The following is a 22,655-nucleotide window of genomic DNA, read 5'->3' on the forward strand; positions in this document are numbered from 1 at the left end:
ACTAGGTTGCCTGAGGAAGGGTGAACTGGTACAGATCAGAAACAGAGTGGGTCAAAGCTCTTGTGCTGATCAGTAGTGGGATTGTGCCTGTGAATAGTCACTGCCCTACAGCCTGGGCAGCATAGTGAGACCCCATCCCTCAAAATAAAGTATAGTGAAATGAAATATGGGCTGGGCACAGTGGCTCATGCCTATAATTCCAGGAATTACAGTTTGGGAGGCTGAGGTGGAAGGATTGCTTGAATCCGGGAGTTTGAGACCAACCTGGGCAATATGGGAAAACCTCGTCTCTACAAAAAATACAAAAAATTACCTGGGCATTGTGGTGCAAGCCTGTAGTCCCAGCTACTCAGGAGCCTGAGATGGGAGGATCACTTGAGGTTGGGAGGCAGAGGCTGCAGTGAGCCGAGATGGCGCCACTGTACTCCAGTCTGGGTGACAGAGTAAGACCCTACCTCAACAAAATTAAAAAAAAAGTAAATAAATAAATAAAAGCTTTGTCCTCATGGGGATAATACTTTAATAAGGGGAGAAAGAGATTATTCAAAAAATTACACCGAAATGCAATAGTGGGAACTGCTACAAAGAAGAGGTGTGGGTCTTTTATTAGAGATCTTAACATGGCTGGGAGCAGGGGCCAGTGGTCCCAGAGGCTTTGCTGAGGCCTGCTATTAGGCCCGAGTAGGATCTTACATTATTAACCTCATCACTTACAGCCCCATTATCATTATCCTTGACTACTCTCCCGGGCCTGTGAAATTTCTGTGTGGCTCTTTGAGTCTTCCAACTATCCAGGAACAGATCACATAAATAACCCTCACTGCAAAGAAATCCATCCTTATACCTAAAGCTTACTGCCTGCCTCCTTTCCCCCTTTCCCCCATTCTGCAATTTGGTGATTTTTTTTTTCATTTGGCATAAAATGGTTGAAGAACTACTGGTTTCTGCCCTTTCTAGGCTACATCTTTACTGGCAGAGTTAGCTCAGAGAGACACATCATACAGTTGAAAAAGCAAGGTCTTTGTATCAGACCCACCTCCGTTCAAATGCTAGTCATGCAAGTTTCTAGCTGTGAGACCTCAGGTGACCTCCTCTGAACTTCAGTTTCGCCACTCAAAAATGGGAGTATCACATCCACAATACAGTGTTGCTGAGACCATTAGATGAAATAAATGGCATTACGCTAGAACACAGTGGAAGCTCGGTAAATATAAACTATCAGCTAGCATTTTTGTGTTGACTGGAATATAGGAAATATGAAGCTACACTGTGGAAATAAACACTGTCCTGTATATTTATCTGCACAGGGAGAAATTCCCAATTCTTGGTTATAGACTGTGGCGATAGCACTAGTCAGCCATAGATGCTGATGGCCTCAGAAAGGCCAGATAAGAGAGTCTTGATCAGAATAAATCCATCTTCATCACCAGAAGAACTATTCAGTGGTACTTGGAATGGGAGAACTACTGACTCCCGTTGACATTATCTTAGAATATTAAAGTATGTCAGAGAGTGACATCAGCAAGATGGCTGACTAGAGATGCTGGGGCTAGTCCCCCCAACAAGGAAGGGCCAAGGCAACAAATAACCGGAGGAGATTTGACCGGAGCGTCAAAGGGAAAGTGGTAGTACAACCTAGGAGTCCAACAATAGATGAATGGATCAAGAAAATGCAGTGTATATACACAATGGAATACTACTCAGTGATGAAAAAGAATGAAATCCTGTTATTTGCAGAAAAATGGATGGAACTGGAGGACATTATGCTAAGTAAAATAAGCCAGGAAATGAAAGTTAAACATCACATGTTTTGGCTCATATGTGGAAGCTAAAAAAAAATGTTCTCATAGAAGTAAAAAGTAGAACAAATAACAGAGGCAGGGAAGGGGAAGAGTAGGATAGGGACAGAGTTGTTAAAGGATGCAAAATTACAATGAGATAGGAGGAATAAGCTCTATGTTCTATAGCACTATAGAATGACAAGAATATAGTTAACAATAATATATAGTTTCAAATAGCTAGAAGGAAGATACTGAATGCTCCCAACACAATGAAATAATAAATGTATGATATGATGAATTTGCTAATCACCGTCATCTGATCACTATGCATTATCTGTATGGCAATAGCACTGTGTGTCCTATACATATGTACAATCATTACGTCAACTTAAAACTGCTTAAAATTTAAAAATAAGGTTTATTGGAGACCCAAGGTACTCAATTATATTTAGAAGGTGATTTATCATTGCTACATTGACCATTTGTAATTAACAAATGATACTATTTTCTATCCCACATTCCAGGAAAATAGGTATTATGAAGGACTTGCCTAAAACCCTTATTTGACTAACCCAGCAGTTCTCAAACTTTAGTGGCATGAGAATCACCTGGAGGGTTTATTAAAACACAGATATCTGAACCCACTCCCACAATTCTTGAGTCAGTATATCTTATTGGGGAGTAGGAGGGGCAAGAATTTGAATTTCTAACAAGATGCTGGTGCTGCTGGTCCCAGGACAACATTTCAGGAACCACTGGACTAATCTTTTCGTACCACTGAAGGGATTCCCACATGCTGGCCCTGGGAATGGCACCTGTAAAATTCAGCCAGAGCTATAAGTTTGCATCATATCAAATATCTGGATGATTGGACAGTAGCTGATTTTTTTTTTTTTTTTTTGTCCAGCACATTTTGACATAAGGTAGATCTGGTCTCAGAGTGCAATTGCCTTTAGTGACAGCTCACATTTCATTAGCGTTCACTGCTAAGTATACATTTAAAGGTTTGTTCTTGGTGGTCACTACAATTGTTGAAAGATGATAGTGTTGACAACAGTGAAATGGATAATGGAGTCAAATGTCACAGAGTAACAGTGAATTTTCTGGCTCTAATATTTGGTTTGTCAAGCCACAGAAGCATCCATTTTCTTTCCTGAGCACCAAGTGCTGAGCCGCAGCTGTTGTTGCTATTATGGAAGTTATTGACTTAAAGAAAGATAAAAGACAAGTTGGTGTACAATTTGAAATGAGTTATATTCCACTTTTTTTGTGTGTCTCACTATAGCTCTTCCTTGGTGATTATCTTCCTTATTTTACTTCAGGAAAAGTGCAGAGACTGGTCTACGTCAGCTAATTATAGAAACTGGCAGATAACTCCTTTCTGGAAGACACTTACTTTTTAACTCAGGTTTTCAAATTATGTTAGTATAGTACTTAGTAAAATTTAAAAATAATACAGAAAAGTATGCAATAATTTTAAAAAGTCTCCTTATATTTCCATCTTTGACTTCTTAGTCCTATTCTTCAGGGATAATACCTATTAATAAGTTGACATTTATCTTTCCAAAGATATTTGTGCATTTGCATATATATATATATATACACACACATGTATATGTATATGTGTATGTGATGTATGTGTGTGCCTTTTTTTTTATAAAAATGGGATTACATATTGATTCACATTTTTCTCTGCACCTGACATTTTTCACTTGGAGATCTTTTATATTAGCACATACATAGATATACCCCATCCTTCACAGCTGTAATTACTCCACAGCATGGAAGGACTTGCTTGTGATGGACATTATAAACGATGTAATTATCATCCTTGGATATATATTTTTTTAGCACTTGAATATCTGTGGAATAATTCCTAGAAGTGATATTGCTGTTTCAAAACTTACATGCTGTATTACTTTGTTTTTGCACTGCTCATAAAGACATACCTGAGACTGGGTAATTATAAAGAACAAGAGGTTTAATGGACTCACAGTTTCACATGGCTGGGGAGGCTTCACAATCATGGCAGAAGGCAAAAGAGGAGCACAATCACACCTTACATGGCAGCAGGCAAGAAAGCTTTTGCAGAAGAACTCCCATTTGTAAAACCATTAGATCTATGAGACTTATTCACTACCAGGAGAACAGTATGGGGGAACTGCCCTCATGATTCAATTATCTTTACCTGGCCCCACCCTTGACATGAGAGGATTATTACAATTAAAGGTGAGATTTGGGTGAGATTTGCGTGGGGACACAGCCAAACTATATCACATGCATTTCAGAATTTGATAGATACTACCATTTCTACCAAAGATATAGTATCAATTTCCTTCCCCCCAACAGCATATGAAAATGTCCCTTTCCTCACATCATCACAACCACTGAGTATTATCAAACTGTTCATTCTTTTCTACTCTGATAGGTGAAATATTGTATCTTATTGATTTCAAATGCAATTATTTAACTATGAATGGTGTTCAGTGGTTTTTAAAATACATTTATAAGTCTGGGAAGTTATTTATTAAACACTAATTTAGATATTTTTCTGGATGCATTAATATTTTTTTCAGACTTCCCCCCAAGCAAAAGAAAGTTCTAGGATGTGATAGAGCATTGAGGCCAGTAGGGCCATGCCTCTTGCCTGGCAACACTATTTCTTATAATAAAATAAGTCATGGTGGACCTGTGTTCTCTATAATAGTAATGAGATGAAGGAGACAAGTGAAAAAAGGGTAGTGGGATCATGACTTAATTTCAAAGGGCCTAGATGAATGATAGCAGGTCTTCAAATGATAATTCCCCAAAGAGATGACACACATTAGGCATAACAGACAATGTTTCGATTGCAATTCCTAGACTGTAGTATTTGCATAACACTTTGTACTCAGAGCACAGACGTTGGGATCTGATATCCCTGATTCTGCCACTTCTCTTTGTGGCCTTAGCAATGTTCCTTAATCTAACTGACCCCAATTTCCTCTCCTCTAGTTAAATAAGAATTGTAACCTTAATAACTAGCTTCTAAAGTTTTTAGGACTATTAAATGAGATAATTGCTATAAATGAAGTACTTTGCACAAACTTTACACATAGTGGGCCCTCAATAAAAGTTTGTTATTATTATTAAAACAGTTTTACCCATGACTTTATTCACATTGCATGGCTAATTTGAGACAAGAACTCCTTTCATCTGCTTCTAGGAGCCTAGGTCTCTTGCCACTCATAGAGTAAAACAGCATAATGACCAGCTCTTTGTTACTTCCCCAAACAATATTAGGTAGGATCAAACACTCCGCTTATGCTGTAGAGAATTTTGAGTTAACTTCAAGGAAGAAATCCCCCATAAACAAGGTTCTTAGCCTATTTATGCCTAGTGTTCCATTAGTGGAATGCTAAGCATGTGGGAGTTATTTATATCCTACTGCTTAAGGTCATTGCCAAGGTCTGATTACAAAAATTCAAAAAATTGCAACCTCAGGCATAAATGGGTTAAATTTTTCAAAAGGAGGGTTAAGCGTTCCCTATTTCTTTAAGTAGATGGTTCTCAGCTCTAGTTGCTCATTATCATCCTCTGGGAAGCTTTTAAAAAATACTTATGCCCAGGCTTCCCATACCCAGTGTATTAGGCTGTTCTCACATTGCTATAAAGAAATACCTGAGACTGGATAATTTCTAAAGAAAATAAGTTTAATTGGCTCATGGTTCTGTAGGCTATACAGGAAGCATGGTGGCATTTGCTTCTGGGGAGGCCTCGAGAAGCTTCCAATCGTGGCAAAAGGCAAAGGGGGAGCAGGCACGTCACATCATGAGAATGGAGCAAGGGCAGGGAGGTGCCACATACTTTTAAATGACCAAATCTTGCAAGAATTCACTCGTCATCCCAAAGACAGCACCAAGCCATGAGGGATCTGGCACCATGACGCAAACACCTCCCACCAGGCCCCATCTCCAGCATTGGGGATTACAACTTAACATGAGACACTGGCAAGGACAAATATGCAAACTATTATCACCCCGAGATTCTGATTTAATTGTCTGGGGTTGGGGCTGGCTTTGGTATTTTTAAAAACATGTAGTCAGGCTAGAGAACCACTGCAAAGCAGAGCTGCTCAGTGGCTCATGAATGTTAGTGCAGTGGTTCAATCTCGGCTGCCTGATAGAATCACCAAATGAGCATTGATGTTGGGCCTTATCCAGAGAGATTCTGATTTAATTGGTCTTGGATTATAACTTAGTCATCAGGATTTCTAAAATCTCCTCTGGTAATACTAATGTGCATCCAAGGTTGAAAACCACTCCGAAAGACTCTAGATTTTGGAGCTTCATCCATAGAAATTTCCTTTTAGGTCTGGAATGGAGTCGTGGTACATTTATTTTTAATAAACACCCCAGGTGTTTGTGTTGCTTGTACATAACTGAAGTAGAGGCTAAAAAAGGGCTGTACTTAGACATCTCTTATACAGCATCCTCCAACATAGCTAAAATAATGGAAAACTTACAAAAGAAATAAGATGGTATTATACAATGTTAGGATCTTCTATTAGCACAGTTCACTAAATGACCTGTTGGGTAACTAATCTTTGTACAACATTGCCGTTCATAATGTTTAGATATTTTCTGAATTGCTCCTCAAAGAGTTCTGTGATCTGTGTGTTGTTCTTATCAACCGTATTTTACTACAAATGTGCTGAGGATCAGAGAAGTTCTGGGATTTGGGTAAATTCACAATAGTTGTCATCAGCATGCTAACCCATGATTATTTGATACCAAATTTCATGTTATTCATGTTACTTTCCAGAGTGTATATAAAGATAGTTGGAAAAGGCACAGTTATAGTATACCATAAAAACTAAGGATAATTACCATTGTTGGTTATTGCACAGTAAATTCTGCAAGTATTCTGAGTGGGAACTTTTGGTTGATGGTAAACCTTGAAGTAGTCAGGTAAATCTTCTTTGTAAACATTTGAAGTAAGAAACCAGCAAAGGGATAAGCACATTGAAATTTGGGTGAAGACTTCGCAGCTTGTTTAGGTAATTCCATGAACTGTATTTAGTTGAATAACTACAGCCTCCATCTCTTACCTTTTGTCAGGTGTGCCAAAGAGCCTGAATTACAATGGTGTGAAAGAGCTTATTTTAGCAGTCGACGGGGTGGTGTCTGTGCACAGCCTGCACATCTGGTCTCTTACAATGAATCAAGTAATTCTCTCAGCTCATGTTGCTACAGGTCAGTGAGTTTTGTAAACACCCTGGAAAAAAATTCAGTCCTTGTCCTGTAAAGTCAGTAATTTCCCTCCTTTTTGTAGAGCTGCCCTTATTGTCTGTTGCTTGTCAAAACACTATAAAGTGTTTTCTATTACCAAGGGCCTTTGAAACCAGCCCACTTATTGATGTTGTCATAGCAACAATGATACCCATGACATCGTTGGGGCTGACTACAGAAGGCCGAGGACAGACAGAGCAAAGGGCTAAAATGCAACCCCAATTTCAAGGCCTTGGACTCTGACAATTCAACTTCTTCTGTTTGGCTTGGTGTCCTATCAGTCAAATAATAGGAATGAATTAAAAACTTAATCTTAATTGAGTATCTCCTCTATATATGATGTTTTTCCTAGCACTGAAAATAGGAAGATGAAAGAGACACAGGCCCTACTCTTCACTTTCTAACAAACGAATGGATGTGCTAATAGGAATTACTGCAGGTCCCATACTGTGTGGTTAGAAATTCTGTAGCCATGTGAGAAAATTCTTATAATGCTAGGTTTATACTAAAAATTACCTTTTCAAGAAGTTAATTTTGTCTCTGATATGTCCTAGAGCTGGGAGACTAGGTAGTGAGAGAGCATTTACTGCCTCAAGAGAAAGCTCAGGCCAAGGATGATACATTAGGCTGCTAAAAAATGACTCAAGAAGTTACTTAGGGGCAGTGGACAGGAACACTAGTGACAGTCATTTGAAAACTGTGCTTTCTCAGACATCCTCATCTTCTCGACGGGGCTCAGGTCTGACTTCAGGGAATTTACAGCATTCACTATGCCAATATTTCACTGCAAATGGAAGAATCTAGTAAACACTCAGGTTGCTATGGAGGGGACTTTACAGCCTGCTGATAGCATTTGGGACAGGAAAAAAATACGGCAGTGAGGGTTGCTGCTCTAAGAAAGGTCTGTGGGGAGCTCTAAACGCTTCTTGGTTCCTGTCACTATCCTTGATATAAATTCTGATTACATAGAAGGCCTGCAACCCAGAGATCCCTGGGAGCTGGTGAGCAGGGCTGTATGAGAAATAATAGTTCTGTCTTGGCTTTTTCCAGGGCTTGTCTCCCCTTCCATACTAAGCTCCTAGGAATGCCAGACTCCAGAGATAACAGTGGACAGAGAGTTCCCATAGCGACAGGGCACTTTCCTGCACTAGAGTTTCCCCTGCCTTGTCTGTGTGAGTGTAGCTGATTATCAGAGCCAACATGGCTTCCTCTGAGTGCCCTGCCTCTGCCCTGCCCCAGGAGGTCAAAGACAAAGTACTTGAAGTTGGAGTCACAGCAGTCACCCATGCGTGTGCAATCAGCGCTAATCTCCCTGTGGTTCTTTATCAACAGCAGCCAGCCGGGACAGCCAAGTGGTTCGGAGAGAAATTGCTAGAGCCCTCAGCAAAAGCTTTACGGTGTACTCACTCACCATTCAGATGGAATCTCCAGTGGACCAGGATCCAGACTGCCTTTTCTGTGAAGACCCCCGTAACTAGCTCAGTCACACTGTCAGCCTCCCAAATTTGACAGGCCACCTTCAAACATGCTGCTGTGTAGTTTCTGCATCATAGAAAATAAGGAACCAAAGGAAGCAATTCATGTCATGGTGCAATGCACATTTTATCTAGTTAGCTAGCTCCATTCACCATGAAGGAAGAGGCACTGAGATCCATCAATCAATTGGATTATATACTGATCAGTAGCTGTGTTCAATTACAGGAATGTGTATATAGATTATTCCTGAGTGGAGCCGAAATAACAGCTGTTTATAACTATCGGCAATACAAAATTCATCTCCCTCCCAATAATGCATCTTGAGGACACGTAGGTAAATTTGAACTCAGGAAAGTCTTACTAGAAATCAGTGGAAGGCACAAATAGTCACAAAATTTTCCCAAAACATGAGAAACAAAAAATAAGGAGAGCCAAGTCAGGAATAAAATGACTGTATGCTTACACCCCATTAGAACTTGGTTCTCTCACCAAGCTGTAATGTGATTTTTTTTTTCTACTCTGAATTGGAAATATATATGAATATACAGAGAGGCACTTACAACTAATTTTTATTTACTTGTCACATTTTGGCAATAAATCCCTATTTCTAAATTCTAACTTGTTTATTTCAAAACTTTATGTAATCACTGTTCAAAAGAAAATATTTTCACCTACCAGAGTGCTTAAACACTGGCACCAGCCAAAGAATGTGGTTGTAGAGACCCAGCAGTCTTCAAGAACAGCCGACAAAAACATTCGAGTTGACCCCACCAAGTTGTTGCTACAGATAATTTAGATATTTACCTGCAAGAAGGAATAAAGCAGATGCAACCGATTCATTCAGTCCACGAGCATGATCTGAGCACTGCTTTGTACTAGACATTGGGCTTAGCATTGGAACTATAAAGAGGAATCAGATGCAGCAAGTGCTTCTATGTCATGGTAGCAACTCAACACTATCTGTGGAGAGTAAACTAAAGATGTGCAGGCCAATATTCTGGAAATCCGATGTCGATGGTTTTGGTTTGGAACCTGGACTTCTGCATTTTTAAAAGTTACCCAGAGATGCTTCTAAAGATGAGCCATAGTCTAGAAGATTGTCAACCACAGGAGGTCATTGAGCGGGACACCTAGACACATACACAGGCAGCTCCAGTAATATCTTGAATTGCAATGATATAGTGGGCTATAAAAGGAAAGCAATAGATATTGCTGGATGGGCATGGCCAGTGAGGTTTTATGTCACTGAGGTGACAACCCTGTTGGACTTTGAATTACATACGGAGGTTCTCCAGGCAGATGAAGAAGAGAAGGCATTCTAGACAAAAGGAAGACTAGGCGCAAGGCACACTTATGTTTGTCTGTTAGCTTTTAGTTGAAAAAGCAAAATACGTGATGCAAAGAAAACTCTCCACGCTGTGATTTTTAAAACTACATACTTTTTGCAACTTTATGGTTATGAATATTGTAGAGAACAGGAGATAGGTCTTAGATGATTTTTATGCTGTTGTCAGTCTCTAGCAGGGTACTAGAAACCTAGCAGGCATTAATAATTGTTGAGGCAATGACTCTGAGACTATATCTGGGCCTTGTCATTATTTATCATTTATACTTGTATTTTTTTCTGAAATTTGAGGACCAAGAAAACATTGACTTTGACTGAGAAGGTCACATCTGTGCCATCTCTGCAAATCAATCAGCACCACTGAAATAGCTACTTAGCATTCTGCTGAGCTTTCCCTGCTCAGTTGAGACAAATATACTCATCCCCCACCTCAATGAGCATGTTTAGGCAACCAGGATTAGAGCCCCTCAGGTTCCCAATGTCTCCTGCCACATCAGAGAGTCTCAAAATGGAAAGAATGGTTTATGCCAAATCATTTTTCCTGTCTCAAGGACCACTGAATGGTTTTGCTTTTCCATATTTTGCATAGGACACCCTAAAGACTAGGTGACTTGGCAAACACACAAGTTTTAGTATAATTCTTTGCTTCGGCTTCCTTTTGAAAACCATGTTTAGATTGGATTTTATGTCAGAAATTCACTGAATGTCAGGTAATCATTAGGGAGGGAGATTTGTGTGTCAACCAAAGGAACTGTCCCATGGCCGCAGGGTGCTTCTGCTGTTTCCCTGAAATTCTGCTTTTTTAGTGAGCTAGACTGAAAACTCTGAACAGTAGATGTTTATGTGGCAAAACGCAAGGCAATCTACAACAGAGATTTTAAGGATTTTGAGATGAAAAAACAGATGCTACTCAGGGGCTTTATCCACCATCCATCAATTCTGAAGTTCTGACTCCCATTACCATTGCCCTAGTGTGGTTAGAACTCCAGGCCACCAGAAGTAAGTGGAATAATGTAGTTGAATTCTTGACTTCATGGTGTTGTATCCTCTCCAGCTATCAAGACGTTAATGATCTTCTATGTCTTTTCTTTTTTTAGTATTATTATACTTCAAGTTCTGGGGTACATGTGCAGAACATGTAGGTTTGTTACATAGGTATACACATGCCATGGTGGTTTGCTGCACTCATCAACCTGTCATCTACATTCCTTTATGTCTTTCAAAGCAACACTCTATTCTTCTGAGTGGTGAAATCAGGTCAACTTTACCACCACCCTCCATTTTTAATATGCTTTACCGTCATCCAGCACCCACTTAAGATTTACCTAGGGCTCTATGGTGATGTTAGGACCCATAAAAGAAATTTATGCCTTCCATATGTTTGGTTACAGATGTGAAATGGGAATGTTGAAGGACATGAAGGAAAGGATGTTTACACATTAAGCATCAGTTCTCAAGCTAGATTGCCTGAGTTTGAATCTTAGTTCTTCCCTTTATTAGCTCTGTGACCTCGAGCTAGTTACTTAAATGCTCTGATCCTCTATTTCCTGATCAGGAAAACCTCCCTATTCAAATGTGTGAGAGTTTAATAAATTAGGACACTTTAAAAGGTTGGAGCTGTGCATAGCATGTAGTTAGCATTCAGTACATGTTAACTGTTATTTTTTATTATGTACAAACATGAGTGGGCACAGAATTTTAAATCATCTAAACTTTTGAGAAATTTTGAGTTATCAACACAGTTCCCACAAGACAGTGGCAAAATTATTGGTGAGAATTAAACAGCTGTTTCTCTGAGGAAGCAATGGAGGCTTGCTGGGATAAAGGCATTTACTGAGAGGCTGTTACCTAGTGAGAGTGATGAATTAATTAAAATAGTCGAATCCCTTTCTGACTCTCTCTGAAAGCTTCCACTTTTATCTTTAGAGAGCAGAATTGTCACTCCAAGGACATTTATTAACAAAAAGTACAACTGTCCAGTGCGATGAAGGCAAAGTCATAGGTCTCCCAAGTCTTACCCTATTCCTGTGAAATACCATGTCCTTGGCTTGTCTCTGTCATGTAGCCTCAACTTTCTCTGACCAGGTGCATTTTCTTCTCTGGTTTCTAAATTGCCAGGGGCAAATTTGGATCACTTAATATCTGTTAAATTTTGTGACCTGACAAAGTCTTTTAGCACCATAGTGTCAAAAAGAAAAACACCTCCCAGGCATATACATTTTATAGATTCCTGGAGAATGTTGCTCTCCAGCTCCATCCCCACCCAGTGAAATATGATCCAGAGAGTCTTGCAAAGAGACAAGCCTCATTTTCCACAATTAGCTCTAAAGTGCCTCCAGGAAATGATTTTCTCAGCTCATCTCTCTGTATTCCCTGTTTTGGATCACAGGGCAATCTGTTTAAATGACTAATTACAGAAATCATTAAAGGCACCAAGCAAATGTCATCTTTGAATACCCACATCCCAAGTTTTACAAATCCTGCCTGGCTTGACAGTGATGAGGCCACTTAACAGTCCAGCGCAGGCGGATGTTAAAAAAAATAAAAAGGTGACCATCTGCGGTTTAGTTTTTTAACTTTCTGATTTCACACTTAACGTTTGTCATTCTGTTACTGGGCACCTGTTTAAATTCTATTTTAAAATGTTTGTGTGTGTTGTTTAAAATAAAATCAAGAAAGAGAGAGTTTGGGTTAAGTCATCATCTTTTTATCACCAAAATCATGGCAGGACATGTTTTTCATGACACCAATGAGGACTGTAATGAGAATACATTTTTCACTCTCAGTCGTTTATTGGAAGAAATAACTCATTTGGGGAACATACTTGTCTAGAGAGATGGAAGATAATGTGTTAGAATCAGGAGTGCTTTTGAAATTATGGGCATAAAACCCCAATGGGGGAAGAAGATGGTGGTCAGATGTGGCAGGAGCCCTTGACAGCTGTGAAAAACAAACTTGGGCTTCTTCAACCATAAAGCCAGGAAGTGATGAGAGATGTTAAGCTGAATTGCACCCCTTTCAGGAGTGTCAATCAAGTCCTGGAGACAATGTATCATTGTAATTGCCCTATATTTCCTTTCTTCAAAGGGATACCCATTTGTCAAAAACATAATTATCCTATTTACAGCCATTAAAACCCTATGGTTGTTATACACAGTCCAACAGTACTATCAAACATTATTTCACTGAATCTGTTGAGTTTAGGAGTATTTTGGGATATTGCAGAAGAAGAAAGGGCACCAGCTGTACTGAAGATATTGTAAACCATGGTGAGTTAACCTGTACAATGGAATTAGAATCAGATGCGAATTTAGGGTCTCCTTTGAAGTTAAATTGTGTTCTTCAAATGGGAATCAGTAGAGATTTAATGAACCAATGCCCTGGTTTGTTTCTAACTCCTCCTCCATTTTTATAGAGATGAATAGGGGATTTTATTGGGCATATACGTGAGATTGATGAACAAGAATTTCTGTCATTGCCTTATTCTCCACTCCAAAATTGCCTCTGACATGGCAAAAGTCCATGGTCAGGGAAATAAGAATACCCTGTGTTGGCATTTCTTTACAGCAATACTTTCTATGAATAATTAATGCCCCAGAAAGACGAAGCCTTTTTTTCTGGTTTCCACCTACTCATAAAGTTCAGCACCTTGTATCAACTTGGATGGGGAAAGGAGAGTAGATTTCCCTGGCTCAATAAGCTCTGAATTCATAAACAAGAAGCAGATTCCCTTTCCATTCAACTTCCAATCCTTTATAAAGATAAAGCTGTGGAGATGGTCTTGCAGGATCTTAGATTAGATAATTTTTCATGTTCTAATAAGAAAGTTAAGAAAGTTCTGAGGGAAGCACTGTGATCAAACATAGCTGATGAGAATACACAATTATTTTTATTCTTTTTCTTCTCCTCCTCCTTTTCCTCTTTCTGCTCCTCCGCCTCCTCTTCCCCCTTCATCTTGGTAGCTCTTAAACACTGTGGAATTTACCACTTATCCTTCAATGAAAGAATTCTTTTTGCCCGAGAATAAACATTTGCACAATAGTAGAAATATTACAATATATAGATTTTGGAAAAAAAAAAAAAACAAACTCTCAAATCCTATACCCTGAGACTTTTAATTCATTAATTCAATTAATGTATTCATCAATCAACTGCAAGTCAAAACAACAGCAGGGAGTAGAATATTGCTTTAGGTAAGTTTGTATTTGTCCAGAAGAGTTTTATTAATATTTGGAATTAAAATATTACTGAATTGCTGAAAAAACTCAATACTGATATGGTAGGCATCAACTTTAGGAAGTCAACACACCTGCATTGCTTCTCCCTTGAAAAATATATTTCATAAAGATACTTTTCAGGGTAAGCAAATCATGGAGTAATTTATATTTCCTGATGAAATTTTCCTGTTTATTCCAGAACTTGGTATTTCACTTTACTTTCCTTCTCTCATTACTGAGGTGACAGTTTCTGCATTGTCCAGTGGTAAATATTGGGCAATGATGTGAATGTTGGTGTTAGGCTTGGACTGTTAGTGCTGGAATAGATCTTAGAAGTAGAGCCAAGAAAGATTAGAGGGGAGGATTCCTATAAGATGGGTCAGGATTAGGAATTTGGTATTGGGCAAGTTGAGTTATTAAACAAGCACGTAAAGATGTCAAATAGGCAGTTGTTTATATGAATGTGGGCTAGAGTTACAAAAATAGTATTTTCATCCAGGAGAGAAGTCTGGGCTGCAGTTACAAAAGTCATTATCTTGTGAGGGCCACACAATTACACAGGTGTTCATAATAATGAAGGCCCATCCATCTTGTAATTGCACCATCTGGAACATTCTTTAGCCTCTGAGATAGCAAAGGAAGAGAGAAAAGAAGGGAAACCACATCTTAAATTTGTTACAGTGCCTTTTAAAATGGATGCTTTTCACTTCTGCTTGGAGGCCATTGGCCAAAATTAATCACATAGCCCTAACCTAACTGAAGGGAAGCTGGGAAATATAGAGAAACACATGGGTTTCTGATGGGTATTAACTGCCACCAACTCACAAGAGAGAGGAGAGAATTGCTGGAGTGGTATACATGAGGAAGCAAGAAATGATGGAATCTAGTGCACAGGTCGTGTACCTGGTTCTAGATGGGGGTATTTATGTACAACGCAGAGCTTTTACAATAACAATTCTGCTGGTCGATGGCTAGGTACAATGACAATTCTGGTCGATGGCTAGGTACAATGACAATTCTGCTGGTCGATGGCTAGGTACAATGACAATTCTGCTGGTCGATGGCTAGGTACAATGGCAATTCTGCTGGTCGATGGCTAGGTACAATGGCAATTCTGCTGGTCGATGGCTAGGTACAATGGCAATTCTGCTGGTCGATGGCTAGGTACAATGGCAATTCTGCTGGTCGATGGCTAGGTACAATGGCAATTCTGCTGGTCGATGGCTAGGTACAATGGCAATTCTGCTGGTCGATGGCTAGGTACAATGGCAATTCTGCTGGTCGATGGCTAGGTACAATGGCAATTCTGCTGGTCGATGGCTAGGTACAATGGCAATTCTGCTGGTCGATGGCTAGGTACAATGGCAATTCTGCTGGTCGATGGCTAGGTACAATGGCAATTCTGCTGGTCGATGGCTAGGTACAATGGCAATTCTGCTGGTCGATGGCTAGGTACAATGGAGGCAGTCTGGCATTTTCTTCTGATTGCTTCATTCTTCTAAGTGAAGTAGGAAGCGAGGTTATTAACTGAGTGTGGCAATGAAAGAGGAGGCATTAGTGATGTAAAACAAGAGGAGCAAGAGTGAAATTGTCATCTAGGAGAGTGGAGAGTGAAAAGGCCATAATGAAAGTAAGATTGCCTGGTTGTGCCAGTTTTTAAGCTATTGTCTCTCAGCCCCCAACTCTCTCAGGTATTCTTGGCTTCATGATGCTGGGGGCAGGGACTGTGTTAACTACATTTCTCCTTTGCTGGCTGCTCCTTGTTAGGAGGCCCTAGAGGGGTATCAGAAGCCTAGAGGGAGGAAAAGGGGACTTTCTTCTTGTTTTGTTTCCTGCTTGATCCTCTCTCAAACAGTGTCAACCCAGTAATACTTCTTCACCATGGCAGCAGTACTTCATTCTCTTTTCCTGCAGTATTTCCAGTTTGCAGTTTACCCCAAACTCAAAGAACCAGCCTCATCACATCCCCTCAGAGAAAAGCACCAGGTTACTGTACTCTTTGCTTGGAGGTCTAGATCCCAGCTCCATTGTGGCTCTCCCTGGCCAAGATATCAGCATTAATTAATCAGTGTCTCCTCCTCAGAGGACAGTGTTTTAGCTTGGGGTTTACTCCTCCAAGCGTCTGGGTTCTATTAATTCCCTAAGCCTTAGGAGGGTTAACTGCTTTATGCAATTCTGCTTCTGTTATTTTTTATTCTCTTTTTGCTTTCAATTTCTTCAATATCTGGCTAAATTTTACATATAAAATAATATAAAATAATTGTTGTGATCATGTTGGACTATGTTTGATACAGTGGTTGTCTGAGCACCAGCACCCTAGTCAATCTATCTGTCTCAGTTTTTTACTCAGTGAAGGAATGAAAACTACCCATTTTAGAATAGATGTGAGGATTAAATGAGAAGCTGTATGTAAAACACTTAAGGCAATTCACTGCTCATAGTAAGTTCTCAATAAATTCTAGTTATCATTTTTTGAGAATCCATTCAGATGGCCCCTTGTCCAGAAAGCTTTTCCTAATATTCTACCCAATACCAATCATTCCATCTTCAGTGCTGCCTTTCAAGCAATCACCTTTTTGTGTTCTTGCTTTTGTCACTTTGTGTCTTGTGTGTTTTGTTTTTCTATGTTCTCCTCCTTAAAGTATTAGTTTCTATTTATCTCTGAATAATAACACCTAGCACTGGGCCCAGCACAGAGTAGTAGTATTACGTTATCTGCAGGAACACACCTTCATCTAGCAGACCTCAATAGTTATCAATAAGATAATGAAGCATTTTAATTCTTTCAGATGTTTCATTGTGAACACCAGACATCTGTGTCTAACCTCTAACATTATATTCACTCAGCCCCTGCTTCTAATCCAGTACATCTTCTTTCTAGCTGCATGGTTTTGGCCACATTGTGAAGCAGGCTTCAGTTACCTCACAATAAAATGGGGAAAATGACACCTATATCACAAGGTTGTTGTAATCGTTAGATAACTAATGTGCTGCTCTCAGCACAATGGCTGGTGTATAATGTGAACTGAGAGCATTAAAATTTCTTTTTCTCTGAACTAAATCCCTGCTTTTAAAACATCACTGGTGGTGTCATAGAAGGCATGCGTTCCTTACTTAAAGATTGATGGACTATTTGAAGAACCAAGTGATCAAAATATGCCATAAAAATTGTTGTGGCATGTATCAAAGGACCTTTAAAATTAGATTCATTCTATTGGATATACAACTATTTTAAGGCATTGGTAGAAATAAATAGGAGGTGAAAAGATAGAAGGCAAAAAGGAGTTTTTGTTTTTATTTTTTAAAAAAGGAAATAGGTAAGTGGAACAGTTACAATGCAAATGTGTAGGGTCTGGCAATATTCAGAAAGTGTTTATAATAAATCAGATTCAGAGATCATAGTTAAGAAGTGCTTAGTGCGGTACTTGGTATGGAAGGGCGTTATACCAGATAGTGAGCTAAGCATACATTCCTTCCCTATCACTCACAGAAATAGACTAGATTGGGAGAATGGGGACATGGTGGGGAGAATGGGGACATGGGGAGGAAAATGGGGTGGAGTGAAGGGTCAGGAGTTGGGGGTAAAGAAATAAAATTGATTCACAAGTTACTTAGATGAAGGATATTAAAATAATGTGATGAAAGTGAGATAATATATAGCTGTTTCTTTCCGTAGCTGGAAAAGTCAAGTAGAAATTGGGGTGTTTGAAATATTGATGCCAATAGAGGCAGAATTTGACTCTCCTCAAAACTACCTTTGCTTTTTCTTTCACTTTTTTATTTAATGGGTGACTATTCTGTGCCAGGCCTTGTGGTGAACATGGGGATCCCGGTAATAATGACACATTATAGTGGGAGATATGGACAAAAAACAAATAAAGACCAAAATAAGACATTTTCAGATAGTGATAAGTGGTAAGATAGAAATAAAACCAATGGATATGGTAATAATTGGGAGAGGGCTAGAGCGAGGCAGCTATATCTGCATGACCTTTATGAAGAGGTGACATTTGGGCTGAGCCAGCCATGCAAAGTGGAGGAGGAAAAGGAAGGATAGCTTCGACAGAGGCCACAGGTAGGAAGAACCTGGTAGCCTTGAGAAAAAGAAAGGAAGCAGATGTACGGAGTGCAGCAAGCAAGGCTGGGGGAAGAGGGGTGATCTGGGCTGGACTGGGCAAAAGCCCTGTAGGCCATGAGAAGGAGCTAGAATTTTATGGTAAGTGCAAAGCTCTTGACTGAAAGGAAGAACCACAGCCAAAGTGTGGCAGGCTGCAGTTCTTTAGTTAGGTTTGTATTATTTTGGCAAAATACATTTTCTACCAAATTTGTCAAAGAGGTACCAAGTACCCCAAAATCCCTTGTAAAGAAGTGCTTCACATATTTATTTATTTGGTATTTAATACTTACTATCCACATACACTCACTGCAAAGCACTAAACAGGGAAATATAACCCACAGTCAGTACAGGAGAATCATCAGATGGAGAGGTGGGAGACTGGAGAATTAGTCCCTCCCATCTCCATGCTCTTGAGACACATCTCTTCCTCAGAGTCTTTCTGCTATCTGCCATCGCCAACATATAAATGAGATTATAAGATTATAATAAACTAGAACCATCCTTTTTTTTTTTTTTTTTTGACATGGCTTCCTTCTCTGGGTCTGCACAAGCTGTCCCTTTTCTTCATGTGGCCACCCAGAAATAGCCACGGCACCCAGACAATCTCCACTATTGATCTCCAGGCCCATATCCTATCTACGCCTGTCTTGGAACAAACTTGGCCTTCTTCCACAGAAGGCATTTCAAATATTGATGTACTTGGTGCTTGGTACTGACCAAGTACTTAGGTGAAATGCTTATTTACAAAACTTGTTTTTTAAAAAATTAAATTCTGGAAATATATATAACGCACAGGTTTAGGAACTAGATGTCTCAGTATGGAGCCATCTGGCCTGATTTTATTCTGTAGTCTCACCTATTACCAGTTCTCCCAAATATCCTATAATGTAACACACTGAGCTGCTCATCTTTTCACAAGTAGGCCATATTTGTTCATGACTCCGTGCCTGTGCTCCTTTCCCCTTACTCAAATACCCTCCCTTCTCTTCCTTTCTCTTCTCTGCCTTGAAACTTATTTATCCTTTAAAGCCCTGCCAAAGATCAACCCTTTCTGAAGTTTCACTGACGTCCACTCTCAGAAAAGTTTATTCTTCTCTCTTCTTTGCTTATTGAACACTTTGTAGGGACTTACCACATTACACAAAAATATTTACAATTTTGACTTCTCCAAGTAGACTTTGAGTTCTGCAAAAACAGTGATCTTTATCTTATTTAATGTTTTCTCTTCCTCCACAATGCATTATGGTGCCTACTATCTAAGTAATCACTGGATAATTTATTCAATAAATGATTATGCAATATGTCAACTTTTAAAGTATAGGAGTGGATTCAGTGATCCCGGATTGAGCCCTTAAGGAAGAGAAGCATCAGGAGCAGCTGAGAATATGTGATAGGGAGTGTAGCAGGAGAAGTGTCAACATGGCCAATTCTGTCACTGTAAATTGCTCACAGCTGACTCTAGGAGCTCTGCTTCCCCGTGGATAAAACAGGAATAAGAATCCTGATCCTTCTTACTTCCTTCAATTGTTATGGAGATCAAATGAGATACCATAGGCAAAAGTCCTTTGTGAACCATCAACCGTCAAATAATCAGCAGTTAGTATCATTATTAACTGAAATGATTCCTGTGGCAACATACTGTAGACATTTTACAATAGATTTACCTATTTTCATGGGACTACAAATATTCCTCCTCCCCTCTCCAACTTACAACATGTCTAGAACACACACATTCATATCTACATTGACTATTTGCTTGTCTGGTTATGCAGAATTGCTTTTGAGACCTTCCTGTAATACTACCTAACCATGAGGTTTGGAAATAAATACCAGTGGAGCTAAAGTTGCAAATAAAAACCCATGGAAGCTGAGGAATAGTTCTTTTGGTTGTACTGAATTTAGCAGACATTGGAACAAGCACCTTCCATGTGCCTGTCACTGTATCTGGGGAAGTAAAGATAATACCATGAAACATGAGGCAGAGGGTCTGATCTGAAATTTCCCTCAGCATTTTAGGTGAAATGGGTCAAATTTATAAGATAGGGTTTTAAAAAGAAGGTCTTGCTTAATTCTCTGTGGGAAAGTGGATACCCTTAGACTTCCCTGAATACCATTTGTCTGGGCTGAAGCAGGTAATGAAGTAAAGAAAGCAATTACAGGATGCATTTTGTGACTTAGAACTGAACCCTGTCACTAATCAACCTGTTGGAGGGGACAGCTTCTATACTAATGTTATATACAGAATTCAGAACACCCTTGGCCTTAAAGCAGTTTTTGGAAGGTTAGGAGGTCATGGACTGGGCAATACTAGAAGCAATGCTTGGCCCTTTTTCTAAAAAGAAAGGGAATTTGGCATTTTTTCAGTAGAATTATTATTGGACTGGCAAGGCCTTAAGTCCCCAACTGTGTTCAGGGCTCTTAAAGCGAGAGTTTGGCAGTGGTGTTCATTCAAATTAGGGTTTTACTTTATTTTAAGGGGAAGGTTTTACTTTATTTTAAGGTCTGTGTTTTCCAGGGGATCAACCTAGCTGACAGAGGTGAGATGAGGCAGAAGAAAAGAGCAACTTGATTGATGTGGGTGCCTATACTTCACATGCCTCTTTAGGATAAATTAGCATCTTAGACGGGAGGGCTTGGAGAATGTTAATGTTAAGTTGATTAGAAGCCAAATAACTTAGTTTAGTCAGAGGCCCCACAGATTTCCTGGGAACCCTGGTTGCACGGTCCAGATGGTCTTTTTTGGCTGTACTGTTCTCAGCCACATATCCAGCCAGCTCCAGGTTTCCTTCTCCACTCAGAGTGGGAGAGGCTGCCCCTGCCTCCTTCTGTGTTCCCACAAATGCTGCATTCTCTCAGTGCTCAGTGAATACTAAATAATCAAAATGGCAATAAATCCTGAGCTTGGCACATTCCTTTAGAAGTCTTGAACAAGACACTGGTAATGCTGAACTGGCTGTTGGAAGGAAAAATAGAGTCCTAACCTTTTCTCATTATAAATTATAATTGCAATATATTATTAACATAATATCAATAATAATGATAGTAATCCTTGGCAAGATGTCAGGCACTGGGCTGAGAAATTAAATTCATATACTTATTTAACCCTTAGTAAAACAATGATGTATGTATGATAACCTCCATGTTACAGATGGAAAATAGTTCAGAGAGTTTAAGTGACTTGCCTAAATCTAATAAACAATAGAACTAAGATTCAAATTCTGATTTGTGTCATTCCAAATCATGTGCTCTAGAACTTTATTCTATACTCCTCCTCTAGTCCATTTTCTATTGTGGCTACATGAATATATGAATAACTTTGGATGGCAAGAATGGGCCTTCAACCTCCTCATTTGGCACCAAAGGAGCAAAATTTCTAAGTAGTAGTAGATGGTGAGGTGAAGACTTGGGGCTGGAGTGAACAGACTAATAATAAAGAAGGGAAAATCACACTATGGTTTTCACGTTCTGTCTCTTGAACCACTACCCCAAGACATAGTGCGTTTTGCCTCATTAGAGAAAGACAGTCATACTAGTAATAATGGTGATTATAATGGCCACAAAACTTCAGAGAAAATGTTCCCAGTTGTTGAATAATACTAAAAATATTATCAAGATTAATTGGCTATAGAATTGTAAATGCAGCCCCCATATACGATGACCTGGAAACATCAAATGGCCTAAGAAACTTACTGGCATTAAATATGCCCCAATTTATTCTACTTGAATGAGAATCTAGGATTTGTGCATGCCCTTAGCTACTGTTGAAATAGAAACTGAGATGGCTTTATTTAAGAATGTCAACATCTTTCACATTCTCTTTTAGGTTGTCAGGAAAAACAAGTAGACTAGGAAAATTAAAACCTTTATGCTCCATTTTCAGTCACTCTAGGAGATGGATGTAATATTGATTCCAGTATATGCATAAGACTTTCAACATTAGCTAGTATTGAGCAGAAGATGCATGTGAAAAAACGAAGAAGCATAGAGAGAGGACCAGTACGACAGAAAAGGCAGATCTAAGACTTTTACTTGTAGCCAAAATGGAGTACCAGAGACTTACTATGATGTCAAACAAATAAAACGTGGACAAAAATCAATGGTCCTCAAGACATTGAACACCAGTCAATGAAGGACAATTATTCCCAGGAGTCAGGGAACCAAATAGTGAGCCCAATAATTTCCCTAGTTTATTGTGTTGAAAAAGTGTCCAGACTGTGTCACAGGGCAGGGAATTGTAGACAGTCTGGCAGTCTCCTTGAGTGGGAGAGATAGAGCTAAGAGTCTGAGGATGTCCGAGTAGGTAGAGTTCACAGGACATGGCACTAGAGGTGAGGGAGATACACAGAGAAAGAGAGAGAGTGCGCCAGAGATCTGCAGGAAGACTCCCTCAAGTCCTCAGCTGAGGAGTGATCAGTGTCTGTCAGTGGAAACACGAATTAAGTCTGGAAA

The 22,655-nt window shown here is 39.4% G+C and overlaps 1 protein-coding gene across 2 annotated transcripts in view; it reads left to right on the forward strand.

Moving 5' to 3' along the window:
* The window catches only part of SLC30A8 (solute carrier family 30 member 8), a 54,147-nt gene extending 44,221 nt beyond the window's left edge, over window positions 1-9,926 (forward strand). For both annotated transcript variants that reach the window (XM_010386874.2, XM_010386875.2), the window contains 2 exons: window positions 6,881-7,015; window positions 8,384-9,926. In XM_010386874.2, coding sequence (XP_010385176.1) covers window positions 6,881-7,015; window positions 8,384-8,529 — 281 coding nt within the window. In that variant the 3' untranslated portion in view covers window positions 8,530-9,926. The remainder of the gene's footprint in view (window positions 1-6,880; window positions 7,016-8,383) is intronic.
* The last annotated feature ends 12,729 nt before the right edge of the window (window positions 9,927-22,655 follow it).

The sequence above is a fragment of the Rhinopithecus roxellana genome, chromosome 9 (assembly GCF_007565055.1).
Source record: "Rhinopithecus roxellana isolate Shanxi Qingling chromosome 9, ASM756505v1, whole genome shotgun sequence".
Lineage (NCBI taxonomy): Eukaryota > Metazoa > Chordata > Mammalia > Primates > Cercopithecidae > Rhinopithecus > Rhinopithecus roxellana.